Source organism: Anarrhichthys ocellatus, unplaced genomic scaffold (assembly GCF_004355925.1).
Source record: "Anarrhichthys ocellatus isolate YVR2014 unplaced genomic scaffold, GSC_Weel_1.0 scaffold8, whole genome shotgun sequence".
NCBI lineage: Eukaryota > Metazoa > Chordata > Actinopteri > Perciformes > Anarhichadidae > Anarrhichthys > Anarrhichthys ocellatus.
In genome coordinates this window covers 2,010,644-2,033,421 of record NW_022280038.1, presented here as the reverse complement: position 1 = coordinate 2,033,421, position 22,778 = coordinate 2,010,644, and the positions used below count along the sequence as shown (strand labels likewise).

Genomic DNA, 22,778 nt, shown 5'->3' with positions numbered 1-22,778 from the left:
AGGTGTAAATACACTTCTCAAGTGTGCCTGCAGAGGGCAGAGAGTCCTAGTACAGTTCTAAATGTTCTCAGGTCTGTCGCTCTCACACACACACACACCAAAATAACTTATAGCACAAATAACAATCTGAAAGTCACTTACACAAAGCTTCCGCAAAACATTTGCATTACATTTTAGTGCTGCCTATGCGGCACACATTATCAGTACTGTGGATCAAAAGGTATTAAAAAGTATATGTTTATATATATATATAAACATTTCTGTCTGTATTTAGGAATATCTGCATCTTGCTAAAAACCAAAAACCAGTTGGACTAGTTACAAATATGCAGCAGTTATTGTTATTGCATGTATAGGCACATAGGGATATTTTGAAACATGTTTACAGCTCAGACATAGTAAAAGATACCTTTAATATTATGTCAATGGAATAAGTTGTCCTTGTTTGCCTATTCAATGGACTGACAAATGTGTTTATTAGAAAATGAATTGTCCTCCCTCACCTGCCTTCAGCTGAGCAGTTGACAAACTCATTCTGTATAAATAGGAAATTGATTTTTACAGATAGAATATAAATGTAGGTTCAATGTTCAGGTTCATTCATGCTGGATAGTTTCTCTGTGCATTTACACTCTGCACATGTCATATTTATTCACATGTCCCCCCTCCAATCAAAAATGTGTTTTTCTTATTGTTGCTAGAGCTTCACTGTGCAGACATCATGTCGTTTTCGTTTTCACATTCATCTGCTGAAAGGAGGGGGCAGTTACTCTGCGCTCACTTTAAATTTCAGTTTATTACGTGTATCAGCAAGAGTTTGTAAAATCACAACTGTTTCAGGCCCCAATCATAGTCCAATATGAAACCTGTACGAGTGTTTGTGTCGAGGTAACAAACACAGAGAACGGACTTTTCCGGTGTTCTTATGTTCAGCCGTTACACCTGTGACAATTTGCATATTCTCGGTGAGATAAGGAGTGAGGACCTGTCTTTTCTTTTTGTGTTTACTAGTTTATTTAAATTTTTGCGGAAGAACCTCAACAAACACCAATTATTATTCAAAGACAAATCCTCAAACCTGTCTGCAGCAGCTTGTTTTGGATGAACTATTGATGTCATTTAGTTGAAAGCGTATTTCCACAGTCTTTTTTTCGTGTATGACATGCCACAAATGCATTAAGAAGCCTACTTAGTGGGAGGTGTTTTAATACAGGCAACTGCATTCATATTTGCGGTTGTTGTAGAGTACAGTGTAAACGTAATCATTCCTGCGGGTAAATCACTTTAGGTCAAAGCAGCAGCATCCGGTTCGGCTGCTGATTTAATCCTCACCGGGTCTCTCCGTGATCTCTGTGTCGTTGGCTGCTGCCGTGCGTTAGTATCGCACAGCCCCTCCGAGAGTTTCAACTGGACTGTGAGTTTCACCGGGACGTTTTCATGATTGATTTATGACAGGCTTTACCAAACATCTACGGTGCTTACTAAAACAAAGATCCGACACTTATCTCTTCAACCGACTTTGATTTTTTCAACTTTGAGGTCACAATGACTTCATTCTTGCTATTCACTGTATTAGCAGTTGAAACGAGTCTATCAGTCGTATCGGGACACGGTGACGTTTTTACAAACCACTGGGCGGTGCAGATCACAGGTGGTCAGCAACAAGCTCATAGAATCGCAGCAAAATATGGATATATAAACTTTGGACAGGTAAGTTGATCCCTGTTTATTTGCTATTACTGCTATGGAAGCCTTGTGTCTTTAGCATGAAGTTCACTGTTCACTGAACACTTCTGATCTCTCAACTGTTCGAAGCAGAAGTGAACGCCAATTTGAAAGCCATAATATAATAAATATAAATATTATGTGGATGTTAGGAAATATTTGAGAATTCACGATATTCCACCCACATAGTTGACATTACATAGATTTTCTGTAACTTTAACCCATTCAAACCAAAGATCTGTGAAGTTACTCTTCAGGTAAAGATTGTAATGAATGTTCTGTAACTTTCCAAACTACATTTTCTTGTCTGAGATAACTGATTGACTGCTAAGATATTGAAACATACACAACGAAGATTACCAAATTGCTGCTACTTTCTAATGCGTTTTTATCATTGGTTATTAATAGTTAATAACTCATTTTCAAATTCTAAATAGATCAGTAATAAGCCATTAACAAAAATAACGTTTTGGTTGCCAGAGTGAGAATAATCCTCCTTGCTGGTGTTTATCCTCCTCCAACAAGACACTTGATTTATCCATTAGGTAATGTGTCCACTTGGCATCTGGAAAAACCTGGACCAAAATCCATTTTCTTAACAACTTATTAACATCCATTTCTCTAAACTTGGTGGCTAATTAAAAGTGTGAAACCCATAAACAACCGGCAGGAATGTTTTTTTTACAATCACGGAAACCCCAAACCTGTTCTTATTATTGGCTTATAACTGATAATGATGTACATACAAAAAATGACAGCAGCCCTAAAATTAGGATATTACATGATACAAAATGGCATGTTTTTCTTACCTTAGAATAAGTTTATTATATCTACATATGGAGCGGGTCCTCTTCACGGTGTCGGCCATGATTCGTTTACAGTTGCCTAGAACTGACAAACCAAACGCTGGCTCTGGAGAGGGCCATTCACATTTTTGCATCGGCCACCTTACTTCTCCTACACGCTTGGCACACGGGAGAATTTTCAGTTAGTTGCAATCGCAATTTCACCACTGAATGTCACCAAATCTTATACACTGGCCCTTTAAATAAGGAATTCAACTAAAATGGGTCTATTAATAGTGCAAACATAATACACATGTTTGCACTTTAATATACCAATTTTAGTCTATTAATGCACAGGTTTGCACCTTTATTAGACTAAATTGTTTTATGTGCAGAGTACATCATTTTGGGCTGATGGGTATTATTTTGTATCTCCTGATAATCTCCTGTATCTCCAGGTGCATGCAGAATGTCTTTTTTTGTTTGTGTATAAACCTGATTTTAGTTCACATAGATGATTACCTGATAAGGACCGTGAAACATTGCAACATTAGAATTTTAGGAGCTTCTTCTTCACTTTGGATTTGTGTCCTGCACCTATAGAATCAGATGTGCACTGGTTACCTATAAGTGATCTGTAAACCTTCAGTAAATTATTTATTAACATTTAATAAAACTTCATGTAGCAACTCATCCTCTTAGCAATTGAAGGCTGCCATATTAGAAAGTGGTACTGGATAGGCCTACGGTCTGTAAAAGAGAATAACTCAAGACGTGAGGCCGAGGCGGTAGGGAGAGGATGAAGACAACAGTGACTGCAGTGAGCCAGCTGAGCACATGTGCTGAGAATCATGCTCACATTTTTGTTGTAAAGTCAAGAGAGAACATGCATATTTATTGAATCATAAACAGATGGCCCAAATGTGTTTTAAATGAAGGATAAGCCAGACCACATCAGTGTAAAAGCCATTTGGATAACATCAGCTGAAGATATTTAGCCATCTTTTTATAGCTTACATTCCAGTGTGGTTGTTGTCATCGTCTTGATGTTGCTGTTGGATGTGTTTGGTCAGATAGGAAGTCTGGAGGACTATTACCATTTCCACCACAGCAGAGTGGTTCGCAGAGCTGTATACTCTTTCAAGGGGCCCCACAGCTTCATCCATATGGATCCTGAGGTGAGACTCTTATCAGTTTCTTTCAAGTGGAATCAAAATGTTCAACAGAGGAGATATGGTCACATTAACACCTTTTTCCTCTTGTCTAAAGTCTTCCAAGCAGACCTGCCAATCCTGGACAAAGTTTAGAATACTGGCAGCGGTTCACATATTTCTGTATTTTTTTCCATTGAATTGGTTTGTACAGTGGTGTGAAAACATGGTTTCAAAATATTGACCCACCTTTTCTTTTCCACTTAAATTATAAGAAAATTACATATTTATTTGTGCGGTTATACTCAACATTGAAATCCAAATGGGTTCATAAGAGGAAACAGATTTGCTTCTCCATGGCTGATTTTCAGGTGAATGAAAAAAAAAGTGCAAGACAGATTCACCCTACCCTATGTAGGGCTAATTTTGAAAAGTGAGAGACTTTAAGATAAGATAGACTTTATTGTCCCGAAGGAAATTTGTCTTGGAAACATACAGTGTACAGTGTCTGCTGTTAAAAAACAATACAAATAACATATTGCATACATACATTACATACACATTACATGCAAATACTGTGTGTGCAGGTATGTGGACTGTCGCCAGTCCACATACCTGCACACACAGTACCTACAGTATTTGCAAAAGACTGCCACCAGCCAACAAATACATTTCACACTGCCCATTGGACAACGCACCAGTAGTGTATTTGTGATGGTCGTCTGGTGAATTTTATTTACAACTAAAGCCGTCATTAGAGCATGAAGACAGCAGTGAGCTCACTGTGGACACTTCATCCAATCAACAATTAGCAGGAGAATATTTGCAACTGTGAGATGGAAAAATGTATTTTATGGAAATATATAAATGACCAAAGCAAAATGTACTGAATAAAATGTAAGAGCGAAAATAATATGACAGTAACGATGAGCATTTAGAAATGAATTATGTGCCTTTCTAGACCACTCAAAGCGCTATACACTACATGTCAATATCGTCACCTGGCAACATATCATATGACCTCATGAATGTGAACGTGTGATGCCAATTTTGAGAAATGGGAACCAATCCCATCTGATACTTATGATTATATTTACCATAACACGTACCCAGCAATAGCAACCGGAATTTAATAGACAAAACAGCAAAATGGTAAAAAAATAAAAAAGGTCAATAGGTACACAGGTACCACAATAAAATGTTGTTGGTGTTGAAAGCAATGTTTTGATACCATATTGTCTTTTTCCATAGAATTATTTTTGACATGTGACAGTAGGAAAAACATAGGTGTACACGGCAGAATATTTAATCGCACTGGTTCCCTCGACAAAAAGACAATGTGATTTTTCCATTGGATTTTGGATTATTGAAGAAAATAACCTCTGTGGCAAACACACATAGATTATTATACTACACGTTTTACAAGAGTGGCTTCACAAATGAACACCACTTATGATTTTTGAAGCGTGACTGCAATGGGCAGAAGTAAAAAGCTAACTTTAGGCTCAAAACAAACACCACGGTTGCATGAGTGTGAGTATACACAACAAGGCTGTAAAGGTGGACTAGTCAGCGTGATGACGTTGTTTTGTTATATAAATTAGCCATCTGTTTGCAGCTGCCTAAAAAAAAAGTAAAAGTCTCTTAAGCTTGTGTTAACCACAGACTTTATTTAATCTTCTAACCAAAAACCCATTCAAAACACCGATTGACTTTGAGATGGGGGAACCAGAAGTGCCAACAATGTTTTTGCACACACCTATTGATCAAAGGAAGTGAAAACGTCTTTTCCTTCTACACTATTTTGGTTAGTGTGGACTTAACACCAGAGTAGCAAAGATGAACCTTACGTCTCCGTAGTGCCACCCAACATCGACACAGTTTGAGTATCAAACTAACTAGTTTCAACAAATGGTTCAGTGACTTTGTACACTAAGATAACTTGCATATAACTGGTGCAACGGGCTGCTATTTTTTGAAAAATCCAAGTTTTGACTTCAATTATACAGAAAAATATGTTTCCATAGAATTTTATAGGTGTGGACAGCCTGACTTTTCTTTAACTCGAAACTGATTTTTAGTGTTCTTTCAATTTCCATTTCCATCTTTAGGTGGACTGGGCTCAGCAGCAGGTAGTAAAACACAGAGTAAAAAGATATGCCAAAAGTGACCCCAGCTTCATTCATTTCAATGACCCTAAATGGTCCAACATGTGGTACATTGTGAGTACAGAACACTGAATCATTCATACTGCCATTTCCATTTTGACAAGAAAAGATAAGACGATTGGTGCTTGTCTACCATGTTTCTTTTCAGCATTGCAATGATAAGAGCAGCCCTTGTCACTCAGAGATGAACATTCTGGCTGCCTGGCAGAGGGGCTACACCGGCAAGAATGTGGTTGTCACCATATTGGACGACGGCATTGAGAGAAACCACCCAGATCTGGCTCAGAACTATGTATGTGCCATCCATCCAACCATTTCCGAATATGGATACAGTTCAAACTGAAAATATGTCTTAATGAATTTAATTTCTGCATTTAACATCTTGGGTTGTTGCCCTGAGTTAACAACATGTTTGGCTTCAATTCATCAGTACAAGAACTAAGATAGAAGCTTCCATAACTGAGCTGTTTTCTCTGTCTCAGCCTCACCGATATGTTGCTATTTCTTCTGTTGTCCTTTATTGTTTCTCTAGGACCATCTAGCAAGTTATGATGTCAATGGGAATGACCATGACCCGACACCACGTTATGACTCCCGCAATGAAAACATGTAAGAAACAATAGCACCAATGTCTTCACCTTGTCACATTCAACTTAAATCTATTCTGCAGTTCCCTCATCTATGTCCCTTAATAATGTCTCTGGCCAAGTGCCCGCTATACAGAGTAGTTCCAGAGTAGTTCCAGATGGGTTCCAAGTACTGAGGGCCTCAAAGTGTGTGTTGGATAGTCCAATAGCATCTGAAACCCCTTTTTTGTTTAGTTTGTGTAACTTTAATGCCCACTGCACTGTCCGAACTGCGGTATTCGTGAATGAGTCACCTGCGTGGATGTAATGACATCTCACATTTTAATGATATATAAAATATATTTTGGTGTGGTTTATAAAATAAGCCTTCTCATTAGTATTTACACTGCCAGGTTATTTTATTTCAGATGTGCCTTTTACTGATGCTTACAGTAATCTGCCTTTGAACATGTCTTTGAAACAGATCACAGCTATGTGTCAGGCTGTAATTTCTGTGTTTGTTCTTTGTTTACATGTAGACATGGAACTCGGTGTGCAGGTGAAGTTGCTGCAGTGGCCAATAACTCCCATTGTACCGTTGGGATTGCCTATAATGCTCATATTGGAGGTAGAGTTCTCTGTCCTTTACTAAACACTCACACCAGACTGGTAGTGTGGGTTGTTGAACCATCACTGTGTTGGAGACATAAATATATCAGCAACAATTCAATGAGTTACCATTAAACGTGGTGCAGATATTCATGGTTCATATAGCATGGATACTAATGACTCTGTTGATCCCCTGACTTTCAATTTAGCACCACAATCAGTCAAAGGTTCACTTATACAGTGAAATATCTCAAAATCTAGGTTTGGTACAAACATTCATGGTTAACAAACATTGAATCCTAATAAATGTGTTGATCTTACTATTAATCAGGTCTCAGACCTCAGGTCTCTGCAGAGGTAAACCTGTAAACAGCATGTTTACGGGTGAGCTGAACCAGTTGGTAGTACCTATAAGTTATTTATACCTTTGAATAGTTATAACTATTGCAAAATATATTTTATGAATTCAACATGTGCTTTGTGTGAAAAATCAAGCATAACCTTCAGCCATCAGATAAAGTATCTGACAAAGATAGCAGAGTAAAAAGTTATTTTGTGTAGATGCTGCTTTTAGCTGTTTATTTATACACCCATTCTCCGATGAAGATGCAAGGAAGACTGAGTGCCTTACATTCATTCCCTTTGAAATGAGTTTGACGTATTGGGTTTGACGTTACCTTGGACACAGGGATTCGGATGCTGGATGGTGATGTGACTGATTTGGTAGAGGCCAAGTCCCTGGGAATCCGACCTGACTACATTGACATCTACAGTGCCAGCTGGGGACCAAAAGACGATGGCAAGACAGTGGATGGCCCTGGGCCGCTAACTAAGCAAACTTTTGAGCAAGGCATCAAGAAGGTTTGATCAGTCATAAAGAAAAAACAGAACTTCTCTGAGCAATCGTATGCATGTATGTTGGATGTTTGAATGAAATCACAGCACCACATCACTATGTGTCACACAGGGACGCAAAGGCTTGGGGTCCATTTTTGTCTGGGCGTCGGGTAACGGGGGTCGACAGGGGGATCACTGTTCATGTGACGGTTACACCAGCAGTATCTACACAATCTCCATCTCCAGCACCACAGAGAATGGAAACAAGCCCTGGTACCTTGAGGTCTGCAGCTCCATCATTGCCACAACATACAGCAGTGGAGAGTTTAACGACAGGAATATTGTGAGTACTGCATACATTTAACGTTAACTGTAGCTCAGACAGTTAAATAGAATATGTGTAATTTTGATGACAATTCAAAACAAACTAGTTACCCCAGTGTCATGGGACTGTTGAATGACTGGCTCAATTTAATACTGATGCCTCCATATGACCAAGGTAAGTAAACGAGACCATCAGCGAGAAGATTGGCTATTTCTTTTATAGTCATTGGCCTCGCTGCTCTGCCGGTCCTAGGACACAGCTCTGATGAACTGACTGTGAACATACTGGAGCATTTAGCAGCTGAAGATCATTTTCTTAGGAGTTTGGTGGTGACCAACACAGAGCTAAAAGGAGAATGATTACTGAATGTACATTTATCATGGCCGACAGTGGTTAGTTAAATTAGCTAGTGTATTAGTATTAGTAGCTAAGCTAAGGTAAATGAGGGGAGGCAAATTGACTGAAAGTAAAAACATGGCACATGTCTATTGTCATGGCACAGGAAGTACTTGTAAAATTAAAAATGTTTGGGGGGGTCTAAGGAATTTAATTACCAGTGAGTTTTCTGGCTGTACCAGCTACAAGCAGACCACAGAATGTCAGACATGCATTGGTTGTCAAATCAACAAGAAAAGAACGACGGCCCCTCCTGAACCTCGGTGAACTTGACTAGCTTTTAAATCAAATTGATTCACATGTATTGCTATCACACATTTAAAACAACATATGCTGACCAAAGTGCTTTACAAACAAATGCAGAATAAAGGTCAACAGAGCAGTCGACAAAAAAATGCATATACACAGGCAGGGTGAAGACTGACTGACTCCCATGGACAAGGAGTTGCTGTAGTCAAGGCGATAAATATTGGAAAAAGCTGCCTCTCATCACAGAATGTTTCTGTCAAATCTGACAACTAATTAAAAATGTGAAATGACAACCTGTTACCGTGACATGGAGCAAACAAGCCACATCACTGAAGCTATGAGTCATACTGTATTCGTGTTCATGTTCTAGTCATTTGACTGGTAAGTTGACCATTTTCTATTTGTAGCACCGACTGTGTGTGTGTGTTTTTGTGTGGGAGAAGACCAAAGATCAACAGAGATTGTGTTTGCTTTGACTGCGGTGTGTCTCTCACATCATGTGGAAAGTAGATAGACAAAATGTCACACACACACAGTTATGTCGAATAGGCCCTTCTCGATTTCTCGTCTTCCAAACAAAAGCCCTCAATCAGAGGCAAATTGGCATTGCTCATCGTTCAAAGATGCAAACTGAAAACTTTGCCGACACATCACCTAGCAGGCCATATGTCTGACTTGTCAGGGAACTACAGCCAATGAAAGTACAACACACGTGTTGAGGACAAACTTGTTCACCTGTTAGTCACCCAAAAACAAAACGGAGGAATTTTACAGTAACAGCTAAATTTAGAGCAATTTATTTTACAAAAGGATATAATGTATTTTTACAACTTCATTAAATCACTGTCTTTGTTATTTTACATCAAATGTATTGATATTCATAACATTTTGAATATTTTCTTACCAGTTGTTGAAATTCATCCACCACATGATAATACACCTTTTGTGATGTGATGAAATGTGTTTAAATATTAAAACACAAACTTAAGAAAAAAGAAAACACGGAATCTGGGAAAAAAACAAACAGATTTCATAGGACCCCATTGGTGTTTTCACGTTAGCCACCGTAGCGCTCCTACACGCTTTGCATGCAGGAGAGGTTTCAGTTGGTTGTAATCTGCAAACTCACCGCAGATCCTACACACGAGACCTTTAAGTAAAGGAACCCAGTACTGGATGGTCACTGGATTTCAGGTGTTTCACAATTTCTTCTAAGATGTTATAGCTGATAGTACCATATATTGTGTCATGCTAATTGAACTGGTTTTATGCCAGTGGATTAAAGGACAATACAGACCCTCTACCTGATATTGAGGAACTGACAGCTTGTCTAATTTGTCTAATAAGTTTGTAAGCAAAGAAGGATACAAATGAATTGCGTGACTTAGTGGATTCAGGAGCTACTGACACAGGAGGGTTTATCACCCTGTCAACAGTAACAAACAAGGCACGTGGATTGTTTTGGCAATCGTGTCAGAGTAGGACAACTGCTTTGTGTTTCTCATTTCTAAATGATGTGAAGTCTCTTTAAAGATGTCATAAGAACCTGGAAATTGTTTTTTTCCATCTGCTTTTAACCTAATGGGAACTATACTGCGTTTGTGATCCCTTCCAGGTAACCACCGACCTCCGGCACCTCTGCACTGATGGTCATACCGGCACTTCTGTCTCTGCCCCCATTGTGGCTGGAATCATAGCCCTCGCTCTGGAGGCCAAGTCAGTCAAATTTTCTCAGTCTTTCCTGTTTGCTGCCTCAATTATCTGTTTTCCCCTCCTCTTTCGCCATCTGTCTTCTGTCTTTCCTTCTGTGTGTTTAGATTCTCTGCTGTCAAGACTCTTATCAAAATACTGCATAGTTACACAGCCAAAAATATAATTTCTCTGAATTTGTTCCATTTTTTTGTGGTCAGGATGTTGACCAAATTTCTTTCTCTTTAGTCAACCCTTAAAAAGAGGAAGTGTGAATGTTTTTTTTGTGATGTTCACAATGCTCTCAAGGGAAAGTGATGCCGCCATTATATTTCCCACTACCCATGTGTGTGATGAAATTCACCTACAGCAAGAATTGTGACTCCAGTTAACTATCTAGAGTCAAAGTTCAATTTAGTTGAGCCACTCTCTCTCTTTTAAGCTTTATTTGTGCGCGTGGTGCCATAGAGCGAGCCTCCGTAGATGGTGCACGAACTACGAGCATGCAAATAGGCCTTTTTTTTAAGTACTGTCACTGCTAAGCTGTTTATTGCAGTATTCTTCAAAACGCTAGAGGGCGTACAAACGCATTGTACTGTGAAGAAGCCAGAAGACAACGAGTGTTACCAGCAAAACAGCATAAACCAATCTGCACAATGCCGAGGAGGAATTGTAATTAACTGTAAACTCATATGTCATAATAAGAAAAATAAGTCGAGTATTAAAGGCTTTCTAAGGAAAAGAAGATTGAATTAATATAAAAAAATTGATTTGGCTGGCAAAATATAAAATATATAAAACAGCTGTAAGCAGCTCTGGCACAGAGGAATATGATATCTGGCTTTGAATACACACACAATTCTTGTTTGTAGGGTACATTGTTGGTTCGGGTCTTTTCATGGGATTTGTTAACAGTAAAAGCATACAACCAGTCTAATTATTTTAGCTTCAGTTACCAATGAAGGCTGTGTTGCCTCTTCCTCTATGTATCTACATGTGTGGATGTACTGTAAAGGCTTAAGTTGACCAATGGAACACAGTCTACCAGAAACACAAGCATTTCTGCAAACCTGGTTGAACTAAAGACATTTTACTGACTCATAACAATCAAAGGCTCATCAGACAAACAAAGACAAAGTTCACGAGTCGCTCTGTCCGGCCAAATAAGATGAACAGTGTCTTTGGTTTTTCCAGCCTTTTGCTGACATGGAGGGATGTGCAACATCTTTTGGTGAAGACATCCAGACCAGTTCACCTGAAAGCTGATGACTGGAAGACCAATGCTGCGGGACTCAGAGGTACATTGCGTTCTACTTCTAATACTTACATAATACATTTACTGTTTTATACAGAAAATACAAAACTGAAGCCTTAGATAATTAAAGAAAGTCACAGTTTGATCTCTCTTTACTTTGTCTTTGTCTTGTAATCAGTCCGTGTCTTTTCTCACAGTCAGCCACCTATATGGTTTTGGCCTGGTGGATGCAGAGGCCTTGGTGCTGGAGGCTACGAAGTGGAGGACTGTTCCTCCTCAGCACACATGCAGTCAGTTGCCTGTGCGACAAACCAGGTGAGAAAAACTGTATACGCATAAGTATGTTGCTAAACCGTGAACTTTCTGCAGAAATGAAAGTGGCTTACTGGCTTCAGGTTTAGCTTGAGAGCAATCAAACAAGGCCAACCGCTACACCCCGTTTACACTGAGTCACTTTATGCATCTTGAGCGGATCAGATAGCTATGTGGTCTCTGAAAAGTGTAAATGCATCTAAGAAGCATTCAAGGCAGATTCAGATGTGATTGTTTGAGACTCATTCTTGCCAGATGTTGAAAAGGTGTAAATGCATCCCTCTCTCACACATACATATATGTGATCCTATCTCCTCCCATAGTGTAACTTTGTCTGTAAGCAGTGTGTGATAATATCCACTCAATGTCTGATGTTCTTAATAAAACCATCATCTCCCTTTTCCTTGTGGTAACGGCATCTAAAGTTTCACTGAAATGAATTGTTTGTTCTCTGTCTTATCACGTAAAGAAAGAAGGAAAACATGCTTTAGTTATTTTAACACGTGCAGTCACATACATTCAATTTGTTTTTTTCTTTTTTTTTAATATATATTTTATTGATGAGAATGCACAATATGACGTAAGAAGTATTTTCATTTTTTGTGCACGTGTTACTCAGTTTACAGTAAAGGAGAAAATAACAAGAAAGAAAAGCAAAAAATATCAAAAAACAAACAAACAAAACAAAAACAAAGAGCTAATTAAATCAAAACACCCACCCACAGACAAGGCCTTCACATTTGTATACGTAAAGTTTATGTAGTACAGTATTGTAAAACTATAGTTAAGTAGTTAAGTTAAATTGCAGTTAATCAGACAGATACGGGAAGGACAGAGGACCAGATAGATCAGTACAAATTACCAGACATATCTCATTCAGTGGGCAACACTAATAGATTATGAAAATATGAAATGAAAGGTTGCCATTTCTTAGCCAAATTGTCATTACAGCCTCTAAGTGCATATTCAGTTTTTTCAAGACTTAAGAAAAACATCACATCCTTAAGCCAGGCAGACTGAGATGGTGAACTTGGAGATTTCCAAGCAAGAAGTGTTCTGCGACGCGCCAGAAGAGTGGTAAAGGCAATAATGTCCTTCTCTTTGGTACCATATAGGATGGATTTGGCTGGGATTCCAAAGACTGCCAGAAGAGGGCACGGTTGTGCCTTGATCCCTAAAATTATAGTTAAAATATCAAAAACATAGTACCAGAAGTGTTCAAGTTTAGGACACGCCCAAAACATGTGTAGTAAATCTGCTTGAGGATGATCACAGTGGTTACATCCTGGGTCGTGACCTGGGAATATTTTAGCTAGTTTGCTGTTACTAAAGTGCATCCTATGGACCACTTTAAACTGAATGAGACCAAGTCTGGCACAAGACGTAGATGTGTTCACCCTATTCAGTGCATCCACCCACCAATTCTCTGTCAGGTTCATGTTCAACTCACTTTCCCATTTGGTTTTGATTGTAGAAAAGTTATCTATTGTAGTTATCTGGTTGTAAACTTTAGATCAGTCCCTTCTGAGTTGGATGTGTGTCCAGTAGGCTTTCCCAAAGTGTTTTGCACGGGAGGTCAGGGTATGACGGAAAGTGTTTCACTACAAAGTGGCGGATACATTCAATTTCTGATCAGTTCAACCACTAATTGACCTGTGTGGGTGTGGGAGCAGTGCGAGCTAGAGCTGTGAAGACAAACAAACTTCAATAACATGCACTGACCAGTTACCAACACTATGACAGTGCCAAAAATACCTTAAAATGAAAATCTTTATTCAACAAGTTGTGGGAAAATATACAGGTATCTATTCCTCTTTGATTACTTCATACATATCTATATACAGTACAAGATCCAAAATCTGAACTGAGGAGTGGAAAATGGAGTGTGTGTGTGTGTGTGTGTGTGTGTGTGTGTGTGCAAAGTCGTGCAAATTCCAGGATGGATGGCTGATGTTTTGGAATTGTTGAGAAAATACCACATGTATATCAAATAGCATATTGTCTTAAAATACTTTAAATTTTTTTAAGACTTTAAATAGAAATGTGATTATTTTATAGAAAAATATGTATGATAAGGATTAGTGCAGTTTATTGTGCTTATGCACTATGTAAATGAAAATGTATTGACACACACACACACACACACACACACACACACACACACACTCACACACACGGCTCATAGATCTTTGCCTGCCCAGTTTATCTACTGTATGATTTGTTAAATCTGGAGATGGCTTGTCTTGTGGGGGGATCCTAGGGGAGTATGGAGCACTGGAGGCCATTATTACAAGCTATGCAGTCCTTATATAACTGTAATGAGAGCTGTGGCTGCATTCATGACAGAAAGTCAACCAGGCTCTCAGTGGGCACTGGGTTCCCTTCAGATTGTCATTGACAGAATTTGTAGGTGTGAAGAGTGTCTGGTTCATTAGCCTCATGATTGCATCTCTGCTCTTTGCGGATGATGAAGGCGGATAGCTTTACTTTCCTCTCAAAGCTTTTCGCTATTCTTGTTGTAGTTTGTTCAGAGTCTGTTGCAGACTTCACAGACACAACGTTCCAGGTCAGTGGAGGACAATCTATTCTAACAATTTTGTAATTGCACTATGCTTATGGCTGTCCCAGGTACATCCATGCTGGCCAAAGTCTGAACAGCAGCATGACCACCTCTGGGTGTTCAGAAGAACCTGACCAGCACGTGGATTACCTGGAACATGTAGTGGTCAAGGTCCTGATTGCCCACCCACGGCGAGGAGACATTGAGATCAACCTCGTCTCTCCGTCTGGGACGAGATCACAGCTGCTGGCCAAGAGGTGAGAGCTACACTGTACACACCAATGCATGCTGCAGGCCCAATATCAATACCACATTGGCCGTTAATTATATTGTCAGTTCTACGAAATTCCCCACTTGTATCTATTCCTATTGGAAACAGTTCACAGTGAGGTCTGTGGATTACCCCAAGTAACTGGAACATTGTTGTTGGCAAGACGTAAGTGGCGTTTATCAGCCTTCCCCAATCTCTGCTAAACTGAGTGTGGTGTACTTTATGCATGCAGGCCATGATGAGGTATGTTCCAAATATCAAGTATATATTCTGTATTCACCTATATAGTTACTCAAGTATTTATAAAAAAATTAGACTCAATGTTTCCTCAAATGGTTCAGAGTAGATAAGAGGTGGCCCCTGCTTTTATCTCTCGCAGCGCCTGCTGCAGCACTGTCTGTGATTACCAGCCACGACAGTGACTCTTGTTTTGTCCTGGAGACAACTACTGTAGCGGGAACTACCAGAGAAGGAATTTCAAGTACTTTGCCTGGTGTCTGTATTTCTGTCTGTGGACAGATGTTGTGGCCGCGAAAGCGTCTCAACCTTGCAAGATGCAGTCACGAAACTTATAAGATTTGTGGTAGGAATCTAAATAAAGGTAGAGTTTGAAGGTGGGCATGGTTAGATCAAGGGGATGAAGGTGGCCCCCCAACCCCCATTCAAAATAAGGCTGAGTTGGAAGATGTGGAACGAGCAAGGGTGCCAGAAGTAGGGGGATAGAACTTCAGGAAGGGGCCATTGGCCACCCCACTTTACAGTCTGGCCCGATTTGACGTTGCGGCAGTTGAGATCCTGCCAAAACAAAACATGCAGATGAAATGTTATAGTTAATAGGGACCAATATACTTTTGTATGTTTATAGGTTGTTTGACAGTTCCAATGAGGGCTTCAGGAACTGGGACTTCATGACGGTTCATTTCTGGGGTGAGAGGGCAGAGGGCATATGGACTCTGGAGATTGTTGACTCACCATCAAAGCTACGCAACCCTGAGGTGCTGGGTAAGGTCCGACAGCAAATGTACACACTAAGGCATACATTTAGTCGAACCACAATTGAAGCTGATGTCCTTATCCAGAGCTTTATTAGTATTGTTACACTTCACAGGCAACCTAAAAGAATGGACACTGATCCTTTATGGCACATCTCAGAACCCTTACCAGCCCCACAGTGCTCAGCACTCCTGTTCAAGGATGTTGGAGATCTCAGCCCCAGCGGAGATCCTTCAGGAGCCAGAGCTGAAGGAGGAAGATGAGTACAATGGTGAGAGCTCATCCAGTCTAGAAATAGTGATAGTATAATGAATAGAGCACGTTTCGGAAAGAGAGTTATTAGCTCTTTGCACTGGTGATGATGATGGTGGCGTTCTTGATCTTTATCAATGTGGTGCTCCTCAAGGACCATGCCACAGTGAGTGTGGAGACCAGGGCTGTGACGGACCAGATACTGAACACTGCCTCAACTGTGTCCACTTCAGCTCAGGCAGCTTGAAAAGTGGCAGGTAAGAGTTGACAGAAGGAAGTGGAACCAGACAAGTGGAAAGTCCTAAACTTAAAAGCTGAACTACTAAATATAGTTTTATTAACAATGGATCACATGACTGTGTACTATGAAAATAGTCACTCATATTGGCAAACTCTTAAGAATTGTCACAACTCTGCAGTTCCCCTCAGCTCTACAGAGCGTTTTAGCTTCTTTCAGCTGATTGTTAAGATTTTATAGTTTAAGGAGTACCTCTCATGCATTTCCTTATTTTTGTCATATATGTATATGTTGGGTGTTTATATTAAACATGGCCAAAGTGTCAAATAATGAGGTAATAGTATGTAAAAGTATCAAAAACATGAGGCTTGTGAACACCACTGTGTTTTCAAGGATTTTTCTTTTACTTTGGCTACAAGCTGACATTAGTTAGTGCCGGATTTCTGTATATGGTCATCTGCTCTAGGCAAAGCAGGCCCACAAAGTACATGGACAAACTCAACCAATGGATGCTCAAACCATAGATGCTCAATTGGCAGCTCAGTCCGTCTGGAAAGTCTCCCAGGAAGTGTTATTTCCTTTGCGAAGGAAAATTGATTTTGTTTGCCTTTCCTAAAGCAGAAAGCACCAGACAGTAAGGGATTCATTCAGTTCCTTTTTTCAGGCCAACGACAGCCATACGGAAACGTTTGGGTTTGTTCATGCCATTTCTCAGAGGACTCTTTCGTCAACACAGTTTAAGATAAATACAGATTTACACTACTATAGTGGTGTGACAGAATGTAAATATGGAGCTGGAAAAGAAATGCAATTGGTCCCTTTCAATGTTTTGGTTGAGTTGTTCCATTATTTGGAAGACTTTTTTAAGGGAACATTAGATCTGGGAATGTTTAGGGGACCTTTACAATAGGAAGTTCCCTCTTGGGAAGTTTGCAGAACCTTTAGTGACATTACAGGAACCTTTCAGGGAACAACCTACAATGTTCTTTTTTGGTCTCATTTAGGTCCTTCCATTACAACTTCAAGAACATTTAGTAACATTACAGGAACCTTTAGGGGATCAAACTAGAATGTTACTTTTAAGTTCTTCCATCACGTTCTCATCAATGCAATTAAAAAGTTCTCATATGACCAACAGGGAACCATATGGGGATGTTAACATAACGTCCCAAATGACTTCTTTTTAATGTTGCAATGTGACCACAAAATAACCCAAATGGAACGTCCCCCTCATGTCATATTGGGGATGCCTGTCTGCCTTGTGCTCCACTCAAACGGACCAACTTCACACTACAAAAGCAGCTGAGGCCACTTGTGGTTGTGTAAATTTCTAAATGTTTTGTATTCAAGAGCAGTAGTGTTATTTGTATACTGTTACAGTTGTGCAACACTTATCAAGGGAACTTTTTCTTCTTGAAAGTCCTAAAGGGATTGTTCTCATATGATCTAAAGAGAACCATATGTTTTTTCATGTCCCAAAAGTTCCCTTTGTGATGCCATGTTGCCATAAAAGAATGAACTTCAAACTGCAGGACTTTTATAACCAAAAGAGGTCGTTTTAGGAACGTCGCCAATATTCTGTAAAGGCCGGTTCCGAGACGTTTGTCACCATTATGTTAGCGAATTTTGCAAAATGTATGTAGATATTGATGCTACATCAAGTTTAAAAAAAATCAATACAGATCCACCCGTACAAGCTAGTCCATATTTCTGCTGTAAACTAACTCTCTTTGCACCGTCTTACCTTTGTGTGTAGAACCTGTGTGAGCCACTGTCCACTTGGACGCTATGGAGACATAGCGTCTCGACGCTGTCGACGCTGCTATAAAGGCTGTGAGGGATGTGTTGGCCTATCAGCCAGTGACTGTCTCTCCTGTCGAAAAGGCCTTTACCTCAACACACTCAACTCCAGCTGCATCAATACCTGTCCCCCTGGTTACTTTGCTGATGAGCGTAAGTCAACACATCCACAGTGTGGACCGAATTCAGTTGGTCTTTTATTAACTAGCCGATATGTAACAGTCATGTAGATCAGAGGTTGTCAACATTTTTATTTTCTTAATTATTGTTGTTTCCACCAGTATATTGATGCATATGCATGCTGTGTATGCCAGATCAGAGACAGTGTCTGAAGTGTCGCGACACCTGTATGAGATGCCTGAGGTATGCAGACAGATGCACTGCCTGCAGCGAAGGCTACCGGTATGTAAAGACAGTGCGATTGCCATGTATATTTCAACTTTGGTTTAGAACAAATTGTTGTAATGAAGTGGATTTTTTGTTTATAGTCTGGCGGGGATGACTTGTGTTCCTGAATGCACCAATGGGACCTTTTTCCATGTGGAAGAGATGACCTGCAGCCCATGCCATTCCTCTTGTAGGACTTGTACAGGTCAGTAGTGTGTTTGGCAGGTATACAGTTTCTTCAGTGTCTTCACAGAAGCAGCAGAAATAAAACCTAGTGATAAGGCAAATGCTAATTTAAAAAAATAACGTAGGTAGAGATTCAGGTATAGGTGTGAATAGATATTTTGATCACGTCTTTCCAAAAGCGCTGTTTGCTCCTGATAATTTTTTCATCTTGCCAGGCGTTTAATATCTGTTTTTCCCAGGGCCCGGTAAGGAGGAGTGTATCCAATGTGCTGAGGGCTACCTGCAGCAGGAGTGGAGATGTGTGCAGATCTGTACTCCTGGCTATTACGCTGCAGAGGCAGCCGGAGTCCCTCATAAGATGTGTCACAGGTGGGTGAATCTAAGTCTTGCAAATATCACTGGTTCATCCCTGAATCATTGTGTGACTGCGTCCGTGACTAAGTTAGTGTGCACATCTGTTTTTGTCCAAGGCTAATCTGCTGCAGCAAACACATATTTTTGGGTGGCCAGTTATGGTTGCATGCTCAATGACGTCTTGTGGTTGCAGTGACTCACACTTTCTTATAACACCTTTTATAACATGTTCTATACTGCCATTGACTTCCTGGTTATTCCTCACTCACCACTCTTAACCGGCCCCCTGGTCAAATGATAACATAGCTGAGTTCATCTGCAAACCCTACTCTGCACCCAGAGACAAAGTGGGGCAGAAACACTTTGCACACTGTAATTGTTTTTGACGGTAAGTTTGGCTAACACCTAACAAAACTACCAGTACACACACTTTACCTCCTGGTCCCTGCTCTGCGGCTCACTTTTTTTATTCGTTTTTGGACGGTGTGTTTGGAAACTGCTAACAGCAAACAGAACTACCAGTGGCACTCACTGTGGTACCTCGCCGCCACGAAACTGCTGCTAAGCGGTCAGACAGCCTGTTGAGTTTAACTTTGCGTTTTGGCACGATTGTATGAAGTGGATTATACATTGCTTGTGTCACGTTACATCGTCGCTTGTTTTTTGAGTTTGAATAAAGTCTGTTTGACTAGGCTTTACAGCACTGGTTATTTTAATGTAATCACACAATACAGCAGTGGTCCTTGCAGACACACCAACACACACACACACAACGGATATCTCCACACTTCTGAGTGCACCTTTCTAGTTTTAAAATGTCAGTTAGGGTGCGATTCTTCTTTTGTACAACTTAACTCTTGTGCCTAAATTAAAACAAGTTGCTCCCTTCTGAGGCACAAGAGTTCAAATCAACTGAACAATTCAAAACTTTCTTTCTCTCTTTCTCTCTTTCTCTCTTTCTTCTATTACAGAAACATTTGGATTATAGACTTGGCATTTTATGGTGCAAATACAGAGGAATCATACTTTTACTGATTGAGTACTCCCAAGCAACTCTCTGTATATAATAAGAAAGGAACAAATTGTTTGTCCAGGTTTTGATGATTTCAGCTCCATTCTACTGGTTTTCATCTCGCTTTGTCCCCCAAGGTGTGAGGAAAACTGTCTGAGCTGCAGTGGCCCCGGAACAACTTGCACCAAATGCAAAGAGGGTTACAGTCTGGTCGGCAGGACTTGTATTGTGAATGCCTCCTGTAATGATGGTGAGTTTGAAATTCTAACCCACATCAGCTTCATTGTGCACCTCTACTGGCAACACTGGAGAATCTCCAGGATAAAAGCTGCTGTGAACCACCTGCTTAATGCTTTCCCCCCCAAGGAATTCAAGGAAGGATGTCCACTAAATATGGAAGTATGTATTGAAAATCATACTTGAGTATATAGTGGATATCCAGATTTGGATAAATAGTTGTATTGAAGCCACCTCCAATAATAACAGAGAAAATCATTCATTGTGAAAATAATTGATGAAAAAAGGCTGGGTTGTCCTCATTCGGACCTTATAGATTATCTATTGTTAACATCACAGATGGAACCACGGATTATTATGTATCGTCATTCAGGATTTGCAAAGACTGAGTTATTGTTACATGGTATTTTGGTACATTATGGTATGTGGTTAATCAACAGTGTGACACCTCTTTTCTTTGAAGAATAAGAAGCAGCAAATACATGGTTTATCTAATTTTGATAGAGAGAAAGAGATTGAGTGTAAAAGTAGTAAATATAAGCAAAAAAACAATGTTAAAATCAAGTAGACACTTGGAACAGGGAGCACACATAGTGAACTTTTTATTTAGTTAAGCTGATTCTCTTCTCCCTTCTGTCTGTCAGCTGATGAGGTGTTCTGTAAGATGGTGAAGTCCAACCGTCTCTGTGAGAAGAGACTTTACCGTCAGTTCTGCTGCCGTACCTGTCTGATGAACGGATGAGGAGCCGACCACCATTGGATACCTGCTTCTCTTACTCTAAATCCGTCATGAAAAGAGACTGAAGTGTCATCAATTGGTCAAACCTATGTCTATAATCATTCATGCATAAATACAATTTGTTTTCATTTGTGAAGGGAAGTCAACTTTTTTTTTTGGTAGGTTATTTGGTGGATGTATCGATTGAGAAGGAAGCTCTTCGGTTGTATTTCTGCAGGTTGCAGAGGGCAGGTGTGATTGTCATAGAACATTTTGTAAACTGCAGCATGTAGAATGTGTACAAATATTCTGCACTGAAAATGAATTGTATTGAACATGTAAAACGGCACTATCATGAATGTGCTTTCAATAGGATGCACCGTTTAAAAACACTGCAACTGGCACTTGTTTTATTTTATTTTGAGCTTAATATTTTCCTTATTATATATTCAGGTCAGTTGAAATGTAAATAATAAAGCACACAGCTTTTTAAAGCCAGACATGTTGCCTCTGTCTTCTTTTACATTGGCTACCACAGCTTTATTAAAACATGATGCTTCAGTTTATTATGACTTCTACCCATGCTAGCTCTGTTATTAGTACTATGGAGCGTTTGAACATCTTTCAGCTCATTGTTGTTTTTAGTAGGCCACATACTTCAGTGTTCTGTTCAATCTCACTGCTCTCACCCACGGCATTTCAAGCAGCAGCAGGCAGCTGTTTTCAGTAAAAAAAAAAAAAAAAAGCTCTCAGTGTTGCCAGAAATGTTGTGATTCATGGGCCATGCAAATATGTGGGTGGCACAGGCCTGGAAGAGGCAAGCCTCCAGTCACGTGGTGGTGGTACAGAATATGTTGAAATGATGTGCCAGCATAGATACTGCCATAACATTATATCAGAACTGGACAGTATTTCTTCATTGAATGAAGAGCAAAGAATGGCACTGAAGGCTTTTATCGACGGAATATACATTTTTCTCTGCTCCCGACTTGCATCCATTGACAGATCGATCATCCAATCGCCTGTCAAGTATTTTTTCTGAAGTTCCTTTAGCCGCAGCTGCACTTTGTCTATAGTGCTAATTAGCAAATGTTAACATGCTAAGCTGGGATGTGGAAAAATATTGAAATTATCAGCTTTGTTTTTAAAAACCAATCAATCAGACCTCTTTACATGTTCCTATTCAAAGAAAACCATAACCCCTCTGGACACCTCATGTCTGTATTGAAGCTCAATGCCTGTGTATGTTGTGTAATAGCATGGTTCATCCACCAGGAGGCGACATAGACTGCATATTCACATAGAAAATGAAGTATTATGTTTTGTCTTCTTCGGCTGTTAGTTAAAATATGTCTCGCATTCTGTCCACTGGCTATGTGACAGAATGAACGGAGGGAAATTTCAGATGTCATGACTGTGAACAGTTAATGGATGGCTGGACGGATGACACTCTTCATATTTTTAAAGTGGCCGTAGTTATGGCACATTGAAAACACTGACTGTTCAGAGAATCCACTGCTGTTGTCTTGCCACCGCTGCCATCTAGTGAAACAAAAATAGAGACAGCGTAGAGAGCAGTCCAACAGTTTTACATACATTGGTGGGATAAGAAGAGAGGAAAATAATTGAGAAATATGGGATGTACACTAGAAAGATGTAATCATAAGTACTAGAGTATTTCCACCTGATACTAAGGAATAAAGT

At 39.8% G+C, this 22,778-nt stretch overlaps 1 protein-coding gene across 2 annotated transcripts; it reads left to right on the top strand.

Annotated features, from left to right (window-relative positions):
* Window positions 1-1,356: 1,356 nt before the first annotated feature.
* On the top strand, window positions 1,357-21,471 carry pcsk6 (proprotein convertase subtilisin/kexin type 6). 2 transcript variants are annotated; one of them, XM_031848232.1, is made up of 21 exons: window positions 1,357-1,709; window positions 3,583-3,687; window positions 5,772-5,882; window positions 5,977-6,120; window positions 6,361-6,437; window positions 6,934-7,022; window positions 7,692-7,864; window positions 7,971-8,183; window positions 10,426-10,526; window positions 11,694-11,797; window positions 11,952-12,069; window positions 14,695-14,883; window positions 15,763-15,899; window positions 16,006-16,161; window positions 16,297-16,399; window positions 18,137-18,333; window positions 18,495-18,582; window positions 18,669-18,772; window positions 18,993-19,122; window positions 20,257-20,369; window positions 21,001-21,471. In XM_031848232.1, the coding sequence occupies exons 1-21, from the start codon at window positions 1,545-1,547 to the stop codon at window positions 21,096-21,098; spliced, it is 2,715 nt and encodes a 904-aa protein (XP_031704092.1). In that variant the 5' UTR covers window positions 1,357-1,544; the 3' UTR covers window positions 21,099-21,471. The 2 variants fall into 2 exon arrangements, with proteins under 2 accessions (XP_031704092.1, XP_031704093.1); XM_031848233.1 differs by lacking the exons at window positions 5,772-5,882; window positions 5,977-6,120.
* The last annotated feature ends 1,307 nt before the right edge of the window (window positions 21,472-22,778 follow it).

Excerpts from the sequence above, each read along its gene's own strand:
- pcsk6 (XM_031848232.1), top strand. The coding sequence starts at position 1,545 with ATGACTTCATTCTTGCTATTCACTGTATTAGCAGTTGAAACGAGTCTA. Across the intron at positions 7,865-7,970 it reads TTGAGCAAGGCATCAAGAAG|GGACGCAAAGGCTTGGGGTC; the intron begins GTTTGATCAGTC and ends TGTGTCACACAG. Across the intron at positions 11,798-11,951 it reads CAATGCTGCGGGACTCAGAG|TCAGCCACCTATATGGTTTT; the intron begins GTACATTGCGTT and ends CTTTTCTCACAG.